The following is an 18,194-nucleotide window of genomic DNA, read 5'->3' as shown; positions in this document are numbered from 1 at the left end:
TCTCTTTACCAGAACTTCCAACCATATAATAAACTGGCAATGTATCTTCTCAATATATTGCATTTTTTGCAGACACCTCAGCAGATGTATTAGAATTTTGACACAAAAAGCTGAGGGAATAGATTCAATCTGGAACCATTCAAGAATTGAATGTTTCAAGAATTGGTGAAAAATGAAATGAAGTAGCTCTAGGGACAATATATAATGAATTTAGTTCATACTGTATTACTTTGCAATGTAAAAATGCCATTATAATGTCCAGGATTTATTAACACAGAAAATTGTAAACTTCTGAATTGTTTATCTGCCTCTGCTAAAAACTGCTTTTGGATGTCTCAGTATTTGCCACAATTTGATAATGAGAAACCATATTCATCCTAGGCATTCTGTTTATATTTGAAGCTACTGAGTTTGGGAAATGGCAAGTTAATGTAAACTTGCCTAGCCCTAAAATAAATGAAATGTCTCAATTTTAAGAACACCTATGTGTGTATGTGCATATGTATGTGTGTGTAGGTATGTGTACATACAGCCAAATGTATGCACATACATTTATTTATTTAATTAAAGTCCTTGGATTGGGTGTTGAAATATAGTTTTCTGACAGAATTCTCTATTAAATAACTGACTGCTACTAAAGACAAATACCAGTTGTGCAAAAGTGGTATAGTATATCTGAATTTGGCACATTACCTTCTCATAGCCACAGTTCAAATCCAAAATTTTTCATATAGATACCAATAATAGTCTTTTGGATACATTTTCTCACATATTGATTGGCTCTAGTATCTTATCCCTACTTATCCCTCCAGCATCAAGTTCAGGCTCCTCATGGCACATAGTCTTTCACAATTTTCTCATACTTTATATGTATGTATGTATGTGTGTATTTTTCTTGGTGGCAGCAGAGAAGAGTCTATTTAATAGATAATTTGAAGGAAGGGTAGGGAATGTTTTCTTGATATTGTTCCTAGATAACAACGGTATTTTGACTATGAGATTATTCTTATTTGATTATTTACTTACTGTATTTATTTCTGTGACAATAATTAGTTCATATATGATTCATAAATAGGAGAATAATATTAGCCTAACGTGGAATTTACAATTATTCTTACACATTTTTTTTCTGGTCATGATATCATTTTGAAGGAGCAAGGAACAGTAGTTATATGCAGAGTACATAGCATGAACACATTACTTTGCAGATGAATAGATACTCTATCACAATATCTATTTCTTACCTGGCTCAATTTGCTTATGCGCTCTGCCTTGGAAGTGTGGATTGTCTATTTGCCCCTTATTATTGTTATTCAGTTGCTGCAAATATTTCTTACACACAATTCCATCAACCTTTCTTTTACTTTATTAAAACAAGGGAAAGCCTCATATTTTCTGTCATTTATTGTTTTTTCATTTATTTAAAACACCTTTTCAACTGTACTCGTATTTTAATTATAATTATTACTGGTTTCTCTTAGTGATACAATACAGAGTTGTACAGATTTTATAACTATGCCCCTAATTACTTTTCATAATCCATTATTTTCAGCATATGATTTTGCAGAATATGTGTTCCAAGAATGCATATATTTGCAGGAAATCTTATATCTATACAAATGATTAAAAGGTTTTATGTTGCTTTGATTTAAAATTAAAGTTAATAACACATTTTAAATTAGTTCTTAGTAGTTTTGCATACTTTGTAAAGAGTATCTCATTTAACACTCACAACATCCCTAATAGTCAGATACCTTTGTTACAGTTTTTAAAAATTTTTTGCTTAACAGAAAAGTAAGATTCACAGAAGTGGCTTGCCTAAAATAAATAAGACAGCTAGTTGATTACAGTACCAGGAGTTAAGTACAGACTGTGAATGTCTACAGACTTTGCAGTTAACTAGCAAAGTAACTGACTTTTTATGTAGAGAAAAGGATTTATTATGTAATAACTAATTTCACATTATATATATATATACATATATATATAAAACTTCTACCAATTCTTCTTCAATAAGAGGCCATATATTTATTCAAATCTTATAAAATCACATTCCTCTGTGCCAGGCAATCTTCTAATCATTGCATATACAATGGTAATAAAAATGAGCATGTCTGCCTGTTCTCATGGAGATTGTACAACAATAAAGAAAAATGTATACTAAGCGTCTTTAAAAGTGCATAAAATAATTTTAGATAGGAAGATCAAAAACAGGGTAATGAAAAAAAGTAACTGGGAAATAATACTGGGATTAGATAGCATCACAGAGATTCTCTCTCTATAGGAGTCATCTAGAAACTCAAATTTTGATACAGAAAATTGAATAGTCAAATAAAACAGTGTTTAGTGTTTTCCAGATAGTGAGACAGAGAGAAAGTAGTGGAAAGTAGTTAATCGTTGGTTAGGGTGTGTGATTGCAGCTATAGACCCTAGAATTGAGCCTAGAGAGGAATGAACATGTGTGAAATTTAATAACAATAGTATGATAATTGTTGGAAAATACTTGAAGAATCAAAAAATATTTTAGTTAGAAATAGTAGCTTAAGTAAGTAGGAAGGAGAGATGGTTGTGATGAGAAAGTAAGGTGTTTGAAATTTGTTTTTAGGAGTGGTAAGTGTAAGATTCTGGGAAAGAGTGAGACAGTAGATAGAAAATCTGGATTTGAGTAGATTGAAGAACTAAAGGACAGGAAATTAAAATTATATTAAAATCATTAACAATGATAAAAGAGCAGTGGTGGAGAGCATGTTCTGAGCTAAAGTCATGAATATTTTAAGTGGAAAGACCAGTCCACCAGAGATGGCAACAAGAAGAAATAAAATTAGGTAGAAAAGTTTGATGATATGAAATCCACAAGGAGAATGGAGGAAAATGTTTTGGAAACAGCATTTAGTAGCAATGAAGATTCCTACATATTTTCATGTCCATAATTGGAAGGGTTTAATGTGAAGAATAAATACTTAGTTGAAAATCATGCAAAGTTTTCTATTAAAGGAAGAAGATGGAGAGACTTTTTTTGAATGGAAATTGATCATTTAGAAGTTTTTGCTGTTGACAGATTAAAAATACCTTCAACTGCATTGGGGGGATATTAGAAGGCATGGAGAGGTGGACAATCAGATCTGATTAGTGGTTGTGCAAGGCAAAATTGGGAGAAGTATCATTGTACTGATAGATACCCTGGGAGACTTGACAGCTAATGGTGTCCAATGTAAATGGGAATATAGGCATGATGATCAATGCTGGTAATTTCTTAGAAGTATGGTGGGTAATTTGGTGAACAAACTGGTTATAAATTCGAGCCAATGAGGATAAAGAAATAATCTGGTTATACTCTGTGTGCTCTTCTCCCTGCCCCACATTATTCTAGCTTTATGCTTTGTATTTACTGTGAAATTGGCTTGTTACTTTATGCTTCTTGCTTTCATGCTCTCTTTTATAATTCTGAATATTTTTTATGCAGCTTTTAAATTTTCCATTTTTAGAACCATGTCTGTTTTCTTGCAGAAGCCTTGCTTTGTGATTGCTGATTATACAGTGTGATAGCACTCTGTCTTTCTTATTTGAGCACTTCATAATAGCAAATTCTTTAGCAGATGCATTTTCTTTTCAAGGTCAGCAAAATTATATACATTGGTTGGTACTGGCTTTAGTGTTAAAACTCTTTGTTGTTGTTGGGATGAGATAGGAAATAGTTCTTTTATTTTTCGGATATATAGACATATCACACATATCATTTCTTACTGGCTTCTTTGATTCTGTTTTAGCTTGATCACTTAATTATGTCGGTGGCATTTATAAGACTGCAAATAAATGTTTTACAAGGAAGATAATGGTCCATTTAGTTCTAGTGAAGTACTGTACTGAATGAATCATTTGTAACAAATAAAACAACTGATTCAACAATATTAAATCAACAGCCAGTATTTTAGTACATCAGGAGTTTTGCATAATATGTTTGGTGTTTATTTCTTATAAAAAAGGAAACAGAATTCACTTGTCTGCCCTTTTGCTCAGGCTTACTTATAGGATTCTAGTGTTCAGAAAGACTATAGCAGTACTAATTAATAAAGCAATAAAACTAAAGAGATAATGCAAAGTACACAGGACATTCTGTCATGACATGTTTCTTACTTAGCATTCTATTACTTGTTTGGTACCTCCTGTACTTTAATTTCATCTTGTACATATAAGAACTTTGCAATCAGAGCACATCTTTTGCCTGAAAGGAAAAGAGAGTTGAATACTCTGGATATTAGAACAAGGAATATATGTGGAAGTTATTAAGAAAGAATTTGGCTTAACAGAAATATGTTTACCAATAAACTGTTCAAAATTTTTAAAAAATACATCTTTTGGGGAGCCTGGGTGGCTCAGTCAGTTCAGTGTCTGATTCATGATGTTGACTTATGTCATGATCTCAAGGTCATAAGTTCGAGCCCCATGTCAGGCTCTGCTCTGGGTCTGGAACCTGCCTAAGATTCTCTCTTTTAAAATAATAAAGTAATAAAATAATAAAATAATAAAAAAATCTTTTTATCAAAATCTGAAATTGATCAATGTTTCTACATTCTTCTTAAATAATCCAAGGTAGTTAGAATGCTTTAAGTCCAAAGAGTGCTTTCCATTTTTTTTTAGTGTTTTCCATTTTGTATGTTATTGTCATCCCGTATTTTGTTTCTGTATATGCATATACATTATTACTGTTATCTATATTATTTTATATAAATGAATTATATAGATATTCTGTTATTTTTATATAGAAGTATCCACATATATGCCAGTTTCTTTGCTCAATATTGTTTAGTTTACCTTATCTCTTAGTCCTGGAATTAAGTTATTTTTCTAAAAGTTGATCCTTTAAATGTTCATCTACTAACTGACAGAAGGGGTCTATGGAGTGTGAGATTTCTCACTCCAGTAATGTCCTTATGTTTTCTTTAAAAGATATTCTATTTAGAAGCAATTTGTTCAATACCTTTTATTGTTCCCATTTAGAAATCTGCTATCAGTTTAATTGCCATCCATGAAAATTTGAAAAATGTGAAAATATGTAAGGATTATAACAGACTCTGGATGAAGTTATCTGCCTCCAGAGATTATTTCCTTTTGCTTTCATGGGCAGGAGAGCTGGACTGTGGAGATCACAGATCAGTTGAATACAAACAGGAATTGAGATGACTCAAAATTCAGCTTCATTTCCTGTAGGAATTGGTTTATTTCTGATTTGCCCTTATTTTACAATATCAATTGGAATATTGGGCTTTTACCAGGGCTTCTGCTTCTCAACTGGGGATGTAGTCTGATCTTTTGTTCCCTTAGGCTTGTGAGTCTGTAGAAAGTCCTGCTCAGCTGTTTCTTCTAATACTAGCCAATATCCCTAAGGGAACACGGCTCCAGTGGCCGGACTCAGCTTTCTGGGCTTTCTGTCCTCTCAGAGCTTGGCTTGATAATTCTTCATTTTTCTAATTACTTTGTGGAGAATTTGAGAAAATATTTTGCCATACTTTTCTCGTTGTCCTCAATAGGATATATGGGGAGGAATATATAGTTTACCATTGTAATTAATAAAATTTTTTCTTATGCTTACATATGCCTAATATATTATTCACTTTTAGCCCCTATTTCTTTTAAGCTGCTTTTGTATTCTCTTAATCCTTCATGTTTTCACTTTCTGAGTAATTTCCTCTGGTCCATCTTCCAAATAGCTAATTCACTCTTCTGCCTGGTCTAATCATCTATACTATCATCCTGTTATTTTTTTATTACTAAAAATAAGTTGGGGCGCCTGGGTGGCACAGCGGTTAGGTGTCTGTCTTCGGCTCAGGGTGTGATCCCAGCGTTATGGGATCGAGCCCCACATCAGGCTCCTCCGCTATGAGCCTGCTTCTTCCTCTCCCACTCGCCCTGCTTGTGTTCCCTCTCTCGCTGGCTGTCTCTATCTCTGTCAAATAAATAAATAAAAAATCTTTAAAAAAAAATAAATAAAATAAAAATAAGTTGATGATATATTTGATTTCTATAAATTTTATTCAGTCTTTTGTGAAATGAGCCTCTGTGTATATAAACAAAGATAAATTATACAAATATAAATAATATTGTATATTATATTACATACTATATAATTACATACACATAAAATTTACTTTTTCTTTTGAATGGTTATTAGAAATAACAGTTGATACACTTTAATTTATAATGCTATGTTTTCTTGGAGTGGCTGGCTGCCTCAGTTGGTACAACATGTGACTCTTGATCTCAGGGTTGTGAGTTCAAGCCCAACATTGAGCATAAAGATTATTTTTAAAAAATGCTACATTTTCTTGAGGCTTATTATCTAAAGGGTTTTTTTTTTTTTTGATAGGTGTCGTTAATTTTCAGAAGAGTTAGAATCTATTTCCTACCTTGTATATATCAATTATTTGGAAAATAAACCTTCATGGTTTCTAACTCTCTGGAACTATCATTGCCAAGATTAGCTTTGATTGCCACATTGTATCTAATGGCAGTTCACAGTGAACAGGCCAGACAAATTTGCTTATTTTCGTCTACATGAAGTTTTGGAATATTGAGGAATTAAACTGAGCCATGTAGAAGCTTGTAGAACTTCATCTTTCTTCCATTATACTCTTGAACAGAGACAGCTCTGCATAGCATACTTCTTAGGTCTATATTCTATTTATTCTTTATCTCATCTCACAACACCAGCCACAAAGAATCCAAGATGTAAACAACAAAAATGGATCACCATTTCATTTATCCCCAGAAGTCTCTATGGTTCAATATGGAGGTTCCATCACATTTATTAACATTTTTTAATCCTTAACTGCTCTCAGAACTTATCGTTCCTACTGGGATTGGCGAAGTCAAGAAAAAGGTAGGAGTAAAGGCCAAGTTTTACTGAGGGTCATAAATGAGGGCACAAGTGTTCTAAGATTCATGGATTTCAAAACTTTTTGACTGTGATTCAGAATAAGAAATTATTATTGGTCTTATAAAAATAAAATGTACTTATACAATTTAAAATATTGAACAAAAGTTCAAGAAACAATACTTAACCTGTCTGGAATTTATTGCAATACATTGCATCCAGGGTCTTGACGACCCATCTCTACTTATTCTACTTTATTCTATTCTATTCCTTTAATGCTAAAAATAATACACATATTCTGTTTTTCAATTTATTAATGGCTCACAACCAACAGTTTGGAAAATACTACCTTATTAAAAATATATATATATTTGAATTATATATTGAAGTACATGTATATCGAATATATTATCCATTTAGGATGTTATCCCTTGGGGCGCCTGGGTAGTTCAGTTGGTTAAGCATCTGCCTTCAGCTCAGGTCATGATCTCAGGGTCCTGGGATCAAGCTCTATGTCAGACTCCCTGCTCAGCAAGGAGTCGTCTTCTCCCTCTGCCTCTGTCCCTGCTCATGCTCTCTGTCTCAGATAAATAAATAAAACTAAACTAAACTATAAAATAAAATAAATAAAATAATAAAAAAGAGTTTCATTCCTTAGTGATATAAACACTTTCAATTATTAAGAAAAGAAGTTGTGTTTAGAATATGAAAAAAGTTACACAAATCAAGTTCAATATCTTGATAATTTTGGAGACTGGCAGAAACATTAGATCTCCTACATAGTTATAATTCATCTGTAAGCCAGTTGTCTAACTTCAATGTACTCCACAACATAATCTTTTAGACTACTCATCCATGCTAAAAATCTTTATGCAACATATGGTCTTTATTATTTATACTGTCTTTTTTTTTCTGCCATTTTTCAAACCTATTCCACCTCCCCACAACAAGCACAGAATATTTCAGCAAATTCTTTGCTCTTTGAGCAGTGACTGAAACTAATCTACAGGCTTATATAGGCAGTTAATAACTGTTTTTCACTAGGACACAGTGTTAAAAGGTCACAACCCATAAATGCCAAGTTTATTCCATAAGTAGATTTATAGTTTAGACATGTTGACAGAGTTAGAAGGACATGGATTTCCCAAAAAGTGTTTGGAGCTTCTAATTTCTCTGATATATCATTGTGGGTTTAGCCAGTATTCAGTCATCTAGTTCATAGACAGAGCTATGGGCTTAGAATGATAGTTTTTCATTTCCACCATAGGAGGCATCACAAAATGCTGTTGAAAGCAGTATCTCATGTGAATATTATTTAAATGGACAGAAATTGGCAGCTTTTATGTACACCCATCATAGGTGCTCAATGACTATATGTTCAATATAAATGGATTCCCATTATGTTTGTATTTTCTCCAATACCCATATTTGAAACTCAATTAAAACTATAGAAGACTCTGTTGTATGCATTTGCATGATATCTTCTTTGGCAGCAGATTTTCACTATGAGTAATACAAGTAATTATTTTAAAATATCTTTCAGCAAATAATATACATTCCAGAACAACCAATGGCTATATAAGAAAAATTTTATTAGTAAATACAAAAACAAAACAAAAAAGTATCTTTACCTGCATTTTTCTCTAATTAAAAAAATCAAATATCAAAGTTAAATTTTGTGTCTGCTCATTTGTCATGCTATTACTAAATTTTGTTTATATATAATCCTAAATAGCTTTAAACTTGTGATTACAATTTTTGACTTATGAGTTATTTGTCCGTGATAATATCCATATATGTTTTTTTGCAATAAATTGAGAGAGAATTTATTGCAGTAGTCTAGTTATATCTTATTATCATCATTCTTATTACCACTTTAAAAAGTAATGTTTTGAAAACAAAAAAGCAATACAGAATGTTCCTTTGACAGTACTTTTCTTTTAATTTATTATAAATCAAGTTAATTTGCTTAATATTGCATATCAAAGTTAAGAATTAAATTTTCAATAGAAACTTTAAAATAATAACATAGAATTCATTTTAAGAGAAAATAATTATATTCTGGTAATTGCAAACCAATTTTTCTATTATGGCTGTATATGGTAAATGTAGTTTGAATTCCTTATCCATGTAGAATTCTTTAGTAAACTATGTATTTATTCCTAACGGTAGTATAAGGAAAAGATACTAAAGTGATGGTCTGCTATGATCAATAGGCTTATAACTATTAAAAGTCAATAATACATATTATTCCAGTAGTGTGCTTTACTCCTGGTAAAGAAACGATCCACTTTCAGGTGCCAATATAAAAAAAAATTAATGAGATCAATGTTCCTTGGTTTTAAATGAAGTTGTTTAAGCACCGTATCGAAGAATAACTTACATAAAGTGCACAAGTCCTATGTCATATACCTTGGTACAGGTCCACAGATTGAACACATCTATGTAACCAGTCCCCAGATTGAAAAACAGAAAATTATCACCCTAAAGTTCTCATCATAACTAACCACAACTGCTCATCAGCACCCTGCAAGATCTATCTCCATTTATGACACTAGATAACTACTTTATGCACTTCCTAAGATTGAATCTGTCTTCCAACAGAAACTATTAGATTTCTTAGGGTGGGGAGGGAAATGTCTATTCATGTATTCTGCCCATTTTTAAATTGGATTATTCATTTGTTTTATTTAAATTCCAATTAGTTAACATGCAGTGTAATATTGGTTTTAGGTGTATAATGTAGTGATTCAATGCTTACATACAACACCTGATGCTCATCACAAGTGAACTCCTTAATCTCCATCACCTATTTAACCAATCCCTCCACCCACCACCCCTTTGGTAACCATCAATTTATTCTCTATAGTTTAGAGTCTTTTTCTTGGTTTGCCTCTTTCTCTTTTTCCCCTATGATCATTTGTTTTGTTTCTTAAATTCTACATAGGAGTGAAATTATATGGCATTCGTCTGTCTCTGACTATTTCACTTATGTGATACTCTTTAGCTCCAACCACATTATTGCAAATGGCAAGATTTCATTCTTTTTTGTGGCTGAGTAATATTCCATTGTACATATATACTACTTCTTCTTTATTTATTCATCATTTGAAGGCACTCTGGCTGTTTCCATAATTTGGCTATTGTAGATAATGCTGCTATAAACATTGGGGTGCATGTATTCCTTTGAATTAGTATTTTTGTATTCTCTGGGTAAATACCTAGTGGTGCAATTACTGGATTATACGGTTAAAGACCTAAATGTGAGATTTGAAACTGTAAAAATCCTAGAGGAGAATACAGATTTAACCTCTCTGATATTGGCCATAGTAACTTTTTACTAGATATGTGTCCTGAGGCAAGGGAAACAAAAGCAAAAATGAGCTGTTGGGACTTCATCAAGATAAGAAGTTCTGCACAGCAAAGGAAACAATCAACAAAACTAAAAGGCAGTCTTCAGAATAGGAGAAGATATTTGCAAATGATAATTTCCAATAAAGGGTTAGTATCTAAAATATAAAAAGAACTTACAAAACTCAACACCCAAAAAAGGAATAATCCAATTAAAAAATGAGCAGAAAACATGAATAGACATCTTTCCAAAGAAGACACCCAGATGGCCCACAAACACATGAAAAGATGCTCAACATCACTCATCATCAAGGAAATACAAATCAAAACTACAACGTGATGTCACCTGACACCAGTCAGAATGGCTAAAATTACCAAGACAAGAAACAACAGGTGTTGGTGAGGATGCAGAGAAAGGGGAACGCTCTTACACTGTTGGGAATGAAAAGTTGTGCAGCCAGTCTGGAAAACAGTGTGGAGGCTCTTCAAAAGGTTTAAAATAGAATTACCTTAAGATCCAGCAACTGCACTACTAGGGATCTACCCAAAGAAACTATTAGGTTTTAAAATGTGTATACACTTGTGCTGACAATTAAATGCTTTATTTTTCATGGGATAGGTCCAAAGTGGTATCCTTCCCGAGTTGGCCTACAACTAGAACGAGGTAAGAATAAATTTTCACTGATGTATTTATTTAATTTGGAATCCCTTTTCTGTCATCAATAGCTAATATTTATCACTTAATAAATGGCAGGCATTGTAGTAAGTGCTCTGAATCAGTTATGTCAATTGACTCTCCCCATAAGCTAGTGCTTCACTTTTTGCATGAGGAATTTACATCAGAAACCAGGGATGTACTGTATGGTGACTAACACAACATAATATAATGAAAAAACATTTAAAAAAAAGAAGATAATTTTCACACATCCACTGTCATGTGCATTGGATGCAGGATTTGAACTAATACCTTTCTGTTTTGAAAAGATTTACTGCTTTATTCTCTCATTCTATTATCACCTAATATGTTTGCAGGCATATTGCTCAATAATTTCTTCCTTCCTTCTCCCCTTCCTTCCTTCCTTCCTTCCTTCCTTCCTTCCTTCCTTCCTTCCTTCCCCCTTTCCTCCTTCCTTCCTTCCCCCTTCCCTCCTTTCTTCCTTCCTTTCTTCCTTCCTTCCTTCCTTCTTTCTTTCTTTCTTTCTTTCTTTCTTTCTTTCTTTCTTTCTTTCTTTCTTTCTTTCTTTCTTTCTTTCTAAAGCAGAATAAATGAGCTAAGGAGGAGCAGAAATGAACGAATTCTAGGGAAAATATCATATCCAGTATTAAGCCTCAAGTTTCTCAAACTGTCAAATCCTATTCTCCATTCAAAAAAATTATAAATAGATATAGTTAAAAGTTACTCCTGCTAAGAATGATTGTCCCTGATATTACATCAACTTGACCTTTATTTAGACTTGTTAAATAAGAGCTGTGGGTAGAATATAACTTTTGGAAGAATACTTACTTGAGGTCAATAATAGTAAATCTACAAAAGACATCTATTAAGGAATTTCAGTCTCTAAATTTTTCCATACAGAGGTGAACTGTCTTTTTTTTTTTTTCTGGTACTTTTGCTAATTATAATACTCAGGCCATCCTTTCTCAGACATTACCTTTACTTGAGGACAAATGATGATTTCTTTGCATCTCTCTAAGGTGTTTTGTTTGTTTTCAATGTTTCTTAGACATTCCAGGTTTCTCTGAGAACTCTATGCTGAAAAAATAATAATCCATGATAGTCTTGGAAGTCATACTTTCTTGATGATCTCAAATTCTTCCAAGCTCAAATGTTAAAGACAAGTTCCTATCTGGCTAGAGTTTAAAAGAGAAAACTCATCATCTAGCTTATTTTTGCCTCCATAGGGCCTAGTATATGCCAACCATATAAATGCCTTTCAACACACGGATGCTCAAATAACAAAATTATATCGTGGTATTGTTTTTGGAACTTGACTCTTATATAATGAAGACTCTAGAATGCCACAGGCATCAGTATAAAATATAATTCAATTTCAAGAACACCAGAAGAAACTGGGAATTTCTGTTAGTTTCAACCTTCCTGGTGCATGTGACTTTTTACTTTCTCCTCATGTATATGTATTTGGTTTCCCTTCACATACATTTACAGGTATGACCTGAATGAAATATAGCCATTAAGTGTCCTTGAATAAGAATGTGATAACATAATTGGAAAAAAAAGAGTTAATTATTTTAGTGAGCTAAGCAGGATGTGGTACAAAGAGGTTGTTTGGAGTAATGCAGAATTTTAAAACCTGACTCTTCTACTTATCTACCTATAGGGTCTTCTTTCATAAAGTGGAGCTAATAAAGAACCTAACCAATGGTTTGGTTTTTATTTTAGAAGTGTTAAATAAGATCCTGTTTATAAAACACTATAATGATTGGCACACGGTAACTGATGTTATAATTATTAATATTAAGGAAAGAAAACTTAACATTGAAACAAAGCAAGGCCTAAATATTTACATGTATTTCCTGCCATAATATACTTGCCAGAATGCTTATACTATGAGCAATGACATCATGCAGATTTAGTCTTTTACAGTTTCCTCACACAAAAGATCAGTAACACATAAAGGAAATAGCAAACATTGATTTTCATGGGCAAATTAACAAACTTTTTTTTTTTTTAACTCAGTGGCTGTGCGCATTGAGCTGGACTTAGCCTTACTTGGGCGGGTCCACTTAAGCAGCTGCAGTCAGCTGGTGGGTTCTTGGTGACTGGCTGGTCTAGGATGGCCGTGACTAGAGCTAGTCCTCTCTACTCTATGTGGTTTCTCATGCTTCAGCAGAATATTTGGGGCTTGTTCTCATGGTGCATTCAGGAGTACAAACAAATGAGCACAAGCACTGAAGAATTCTTAAGTCCCAGGCTTGGAAGTATAATATCCCTTGCCCTACATTCTGTTAGCTAAAGTGAGTGACTAGGCTAACCCATATGCAAGGGAGTGGGGAAATGAGCACCAACTCTTATAGGAGGTACGAAAAGTCACATTGTAAATGGGGTGGATATGGGAATGGTAAAGAACTACAGTCACAATTTTCATACCTCTGTCATAGAAACTGGTAACTAAAATGTGTTCTCTCTTCCTACCTTGATTAATATACTTAATAATGTTCTGGAAGCACAGAGTTGAATTTCTTTTTTTTTTTTTTAATGGTTTTTTATTATATTATGTTAGTCACCATACAGTACATCCCCGGTTTCCGATGTAAGGCTTGATGATTCATTAGTTGCGTATAACACCCAGTGTACCATGCAGTTGAATTTCTAATGCTTAAAATCATTGGATTTCTACAATAGAAAGGTGAAGCATGGGTAGACTTGGTCCTTTCCTCCCAGCCCTGGCTCTAATCATCCATACCACTTATAAAAGAGACTAGACAAACCTCTAGGTAATACCTTAGTACCTGGCCCATTTTGGGGAAGAAATGTCCAAGAATGAGGATTTGTTTAAATTAATTTGGGTAGAAAATTCAGGGGCCTTAAGTGGCTGAAGCCTGATACCCATGGCATTGGTTCTTGTTTTAGAAATATTTTTTTGGCCCTACCCATTCCTCTCCCTTTGGAAAAGGACATAGACATAGAAGGCCAAGGCCAAGGTTCCCTGATTACTGAGTCTGAGTGGTATGATTAATGACATTCCTGGATTCTCTCAGGTCCTTCTATGCAAATGTCATATTGATGGGACCGCATTTTAAAAATATGCCAATGGTCTGTTCCTTGAAGTCATCAAGAGTGATAGAGGAGTAGAAACTAATCCCCTTCCCAAAGGTGTCAAGAGATGTATGTTGGAAAGATGTTTTCAGCACTTTCAAGCAGTACAAAGATCTCAGGTTGTTTTGTCTTTATTAACATTTCTTGTTGTTATACATGATTGTCAAAATGACATTGGCCATTTGTATATCAAAGTCTTTACCTTGATCCATGTTGCGTTAACTTCCTATTGCTGTGTAAAAAATTACCACAAACCGGGCTTAACATAACACTCATTTATTAGCTTGAAGACACAGTGCAGTTGGATTCTTTGCCCAGAGTACCACAAAGCTGGAATCAAGGTGTTGGCTGAGCTAAAATCTCATCTCAAGATTTTGAGAAAATTCTATCTCTGACTTCATTCTTATTGTCCAAAGTTGTGTGTGTGCGTGTGTGTGTGTGTGTATGTGTGTTTGCTTGTGTGTGTGTTTATTTTTGTGGCTGTATGACAGGTTCCTATTTCCTTGCTACTTGTCACAGCCTAAGGGCCGATTCCATTCCTGGAGGCTATTTGCATTTTGCCATGTGGCTCTCTCCATCTTCATCCCAGCAATCTTTCTCATACTGTAGTACCAGTATTCCAGTACTCTGAATCTCAATTCCTCCCGCTTACACATATTCATGCAGATTTAAATAAGGCATGATTAGCTCAGACCCACCTGAATAATCTCTCTTATAAAGCCATGACTTAACTTAATCAAGGGAATGATAGCCTACCATACTCATATTGGCTTTATCAAATACCATCTTCAAAATTAATATATAAAAATTGCACATTTTTATTTTACTTTAAAATACCTGTAATTGTAAATCAATGTATTGGAATCTGAATATCATCTAAAAATAGTCACAAATTAACACTTAATGTGTCTTGGAAAAATAGAAAATGAAAGGCACCTAGGTGGCTTAGTCGGTTAAGCATCTGCCTTCAGCTCAGGTCATGATCCCAGTGTCCTGGAAGGGTCCCCACTTCAGCTTTGGGTTCCCTGCTCAGTGCGGATCCTGCTTCACCCTCTCCTTCCCCTCTCCCCCATGCTGTCTCTCTTTTGCTCTCTCTCTCTCTCTCAAATAAATAAATTAAATCTTTAAAAAAATAGAGAATGAAATGACAGTTTTTTGACTAGGGATAAAGATAAATCACAGATAGATTAGCATAAGGAAGAATATAAATACAAACAACTACAATGACAATAATAGTAGCGTTATACTTGTGAGATTCATTTAGCCCTAGTCCACTTGTTTTTCTTTCTGTATGGTATGTCTTTGTTTGGATAAAACAATTTATATTTACCGTTATCTCATTTATGAAGATTAAAGTTTTTACAATTGTTTTGCAATTATAAATAATGTGAAAAAGAACATCTTTGTACATATCTTTTAGTCCACACATGTCAGGCTTATCTAGTGTTTATTATTAAGAATGGAACATTTTCTTTGCATGTCTTCTAAGACATCAGTTTATTCTTCTCCGATTTCATGAGAAACTCCTTTTCAGTAATCTTTCTGTATGTTTCTCTTATTACTTTGAAAGCCTGTAGTGCTAGAGACCTGTCTCAATTTCCATTTTCTTTTCAAACTGAACACTTAAATAATTTCATCACACAGCATGGCTTTAAATGTTAATGACTTTCAAATATCTACAGACACAACTACCCAACTGCCTATTTGACAGCTCCTACTTGAATGTCTAATAAATTTCACACACTTAACATGCCTTAACTTAAATCTTAATTTCTACCCCCAAATTCTGCTCCTTCCCCAGTCTTCTTCCTGCCAATAATGAAATTACAAGGTTCCTAATTGCCCAGGCCAAAAATCTAAGAACTGTCTTTATTTCACTGAAATACTTTCTTCTCAAGTTGAACTTGCTCTATGTTCAAAACATATCTGAAATTGATGAACTTTTTATTTTATTTTATTTTTTTTTTTTATTTTATGTTAGTCACCATACAGTACATCCCTGGTTTCCGATGCAAAGTTCGACGATTCATTAGTTGCGCATAACACCCAGTGCACCTTGCAATACATGCCCTCCTTACTACCCATCACCAGTCTATCCCATTCCCCTATCCCCCTCCCCTCTGAAGCCCTCAGTTTGTTTCTCAGAGTCCATAGTCTCCCATGCTTCACTCCCCCTTCTGATTACCCCCCTTTCTTTATCCCTTTCTTCCCCTACCGATCTTCCTAGTTCTTATGTTCCATAGATGAGAGAAATCATATGATAATTGTCTTTCTCTGCTTGACTTATTTCACTTAGCATTATCTCCTCCAGTGCCATCCATGTTGCAGCAAATGTTGAGAACTTGTTCTTTCTGATAGCTGAGTAATATTCCATTGTATATATGGACCACAACTTCTTAATCCAGTCATCTGTTGAAGGGCATCTCGGTTCCTTCCACGATTTAGCTATTGTGGACAATGCTGCTATGAACATTGGGGTGCATATGGCCCTTCTCTTCACTACGTCTGTATCTTTGGGGTAAATACGCAGTAGTGCAATGGCTGGGTCATAGGGTAGCTCAATTTTTAACTTTTTAAGGGACCTCCACACTGTTTTCCAGAGTGGCTGTACTAACTTGCATTCCAACAATGTAGGAGGAATCCCCTTTTGAAATTGATGAACTTTTAACATTTCTACCAGTGCCATCTTAATTGAAAAAAACCCTGTTTGATGAATTTTGAGTTCCTCCTAAGTAATCTTTCTTCCCTTCCTCCCAATTTCTACACAGCATCCATAGAGATCTTTTAAAACTTACATCAAGTCACTCTGCTGATACTTTCAATGACCACTAAAATTTATTCACCCTAATTTATCATATAATAAAAGAATTTAGAGAACAGTTGACATTTATGTTTACTGACACCCCAAATTATCCTTTTTTTAAAGATTTTTTTTTTACTTATTAGAGAGAGAGAAAGAGAACAAGCAGGGAGGAGGGGCAGAGGGAGAGGGAGAAGCAGACTCCCCACTGGGCAGGAAACCCAATGTGGGATTTGATCCCAAGACCCTGCCTGAGATCATGACCTGAGCTGAAGGCAGATGCTCAACCAACTGAGCCATCCAGGCACCCCCCCCCCCCGCAATTATACTTTAAAAATACCTGGTATCATATTTGATTATGATATTATCTAATATTACATTTTCTCAGAACACAACAGGATAGTAGCTAGTCGTAGTCTGCAGTTTGTTTAGGTAGAGGTGGGAAACTACTGTCCATTTGAAAAATTGCTAGACATTTTTTATTTTACTTTAAATATTTATTATACATCGTAATTTCTATGTATGATTTAGCATTCACAATTTTTCACATTAAAAATTGTTTGTTATAAATCACTATGCCTTGAAATTGTATTAAAATGCTTTTCCTTATTATTTAAGGTGGGCCTTTTTTGAAGGACTACATAACTGTTCAAAGCATTGCAGCTTCCTCCATTGTCACTCTCTATTTTACAGACCTAGGTCAACAGGTCAGTTGGACTACAGTAAGTATCAGTTTGAAATGCAATATACATGTCCCACATTTTGATAGGAATAATTGGTTGACAGAAGGACAATTTTTATCAAATAAATTCATAATGACACAAAATACTATACTGAATGGCATTTTAAGTTTTCCATTCTTACTAGTAACCATGGCCAAAATTTCATTCAAGAATTAGAGCCATGGAAATACACAGTTGGAAGAAGGAGAATAAATTCTTTTTTTAAAATGTCAATCTATCCTATGACTGTTGACCCTGTTTCTGCTTCCTCCATGCCTTGTTAGTTAAATCGTTTTTCTTCAGCTTTTCCTTCTAGGAACCTGGAGATATGAAGACTCTTTTGACATTGGAAAAAGAGGAGATAAAATAATCAATAAAAAATATTCTAAGGCAAAGGGAGGGCATTTTGGAAAATAAGAATGAAGTAGTGAGACTTCTTTGAGTTAGGTAGTTGTGGAATACTTTTGGCTTTTCTTGAAGGAGGAGCTTTCAAAGTTGCGGCAACTGAATCCAATGGCATTAGAAGAATGAAGACTGCATTAAAAGACACGGAGGACTAAGATACAGAGAACATACTTGACACTAGTTCAAGCATGCATTGAACTATTCATGAGTTATGGAATAGATAGATGGAATAGCTTTAAGAGCAAGATGAAATACTACGTGATATTT

General features: G+C 33.9%; 1 protein-coding gene across 3 annotated transcripts in view; it reads left to right on the top strand.

Moving 5' to 3' along the window:
- The window catches only part of TECRL (trans-2,3-enoyl-CoA reductase like), a 106,356-nt gene that overhangs the window by 44,552 nt on the left and 43,610 nt on the right, over window positions 1-18,194 (top strand). For 2 of the 3 annotated variants that reach the window (XM_057309782.1, XM_026508976.4), the window contains exons 3-4: window positions 10,842-10,886; window positions 17,419-17,522. In XM_057309782.1, coding sequence (XP_057165765.1) covers window positions 10,842-10,886; window positions 17,419-17,522 — 149 coding nt within the window. The remainder of the gene's footprint in view (window positions 1-10,841; window positions 10,887-17,418; window positions 17,523-18,194) is intronic. The other variant, XM_057309783.1, reaches the window with a different exon arrangement.

The sequence above is a fragment of the Ursus arctos genome, unplaced genomic scaffold (genome assembly GCF_023065955.2).
Source record: "Ursus arctos isolate Adak ecotype North America unplaced genomic scaffold, UrsArc2.0 scaffold_9, whole genome shotgun sequence".
Lineage (NCBI taxonomy): Eukaryota > Metazoa > Chordata > Mammalia > Carnivora > Ursidae > Ursus > Ursus arctos.
The sequence above is the reverse complement of the archived record's forward strand: the minus strand, read 5'-3'. Positions and strand labels throughout refer to the sequence as shown.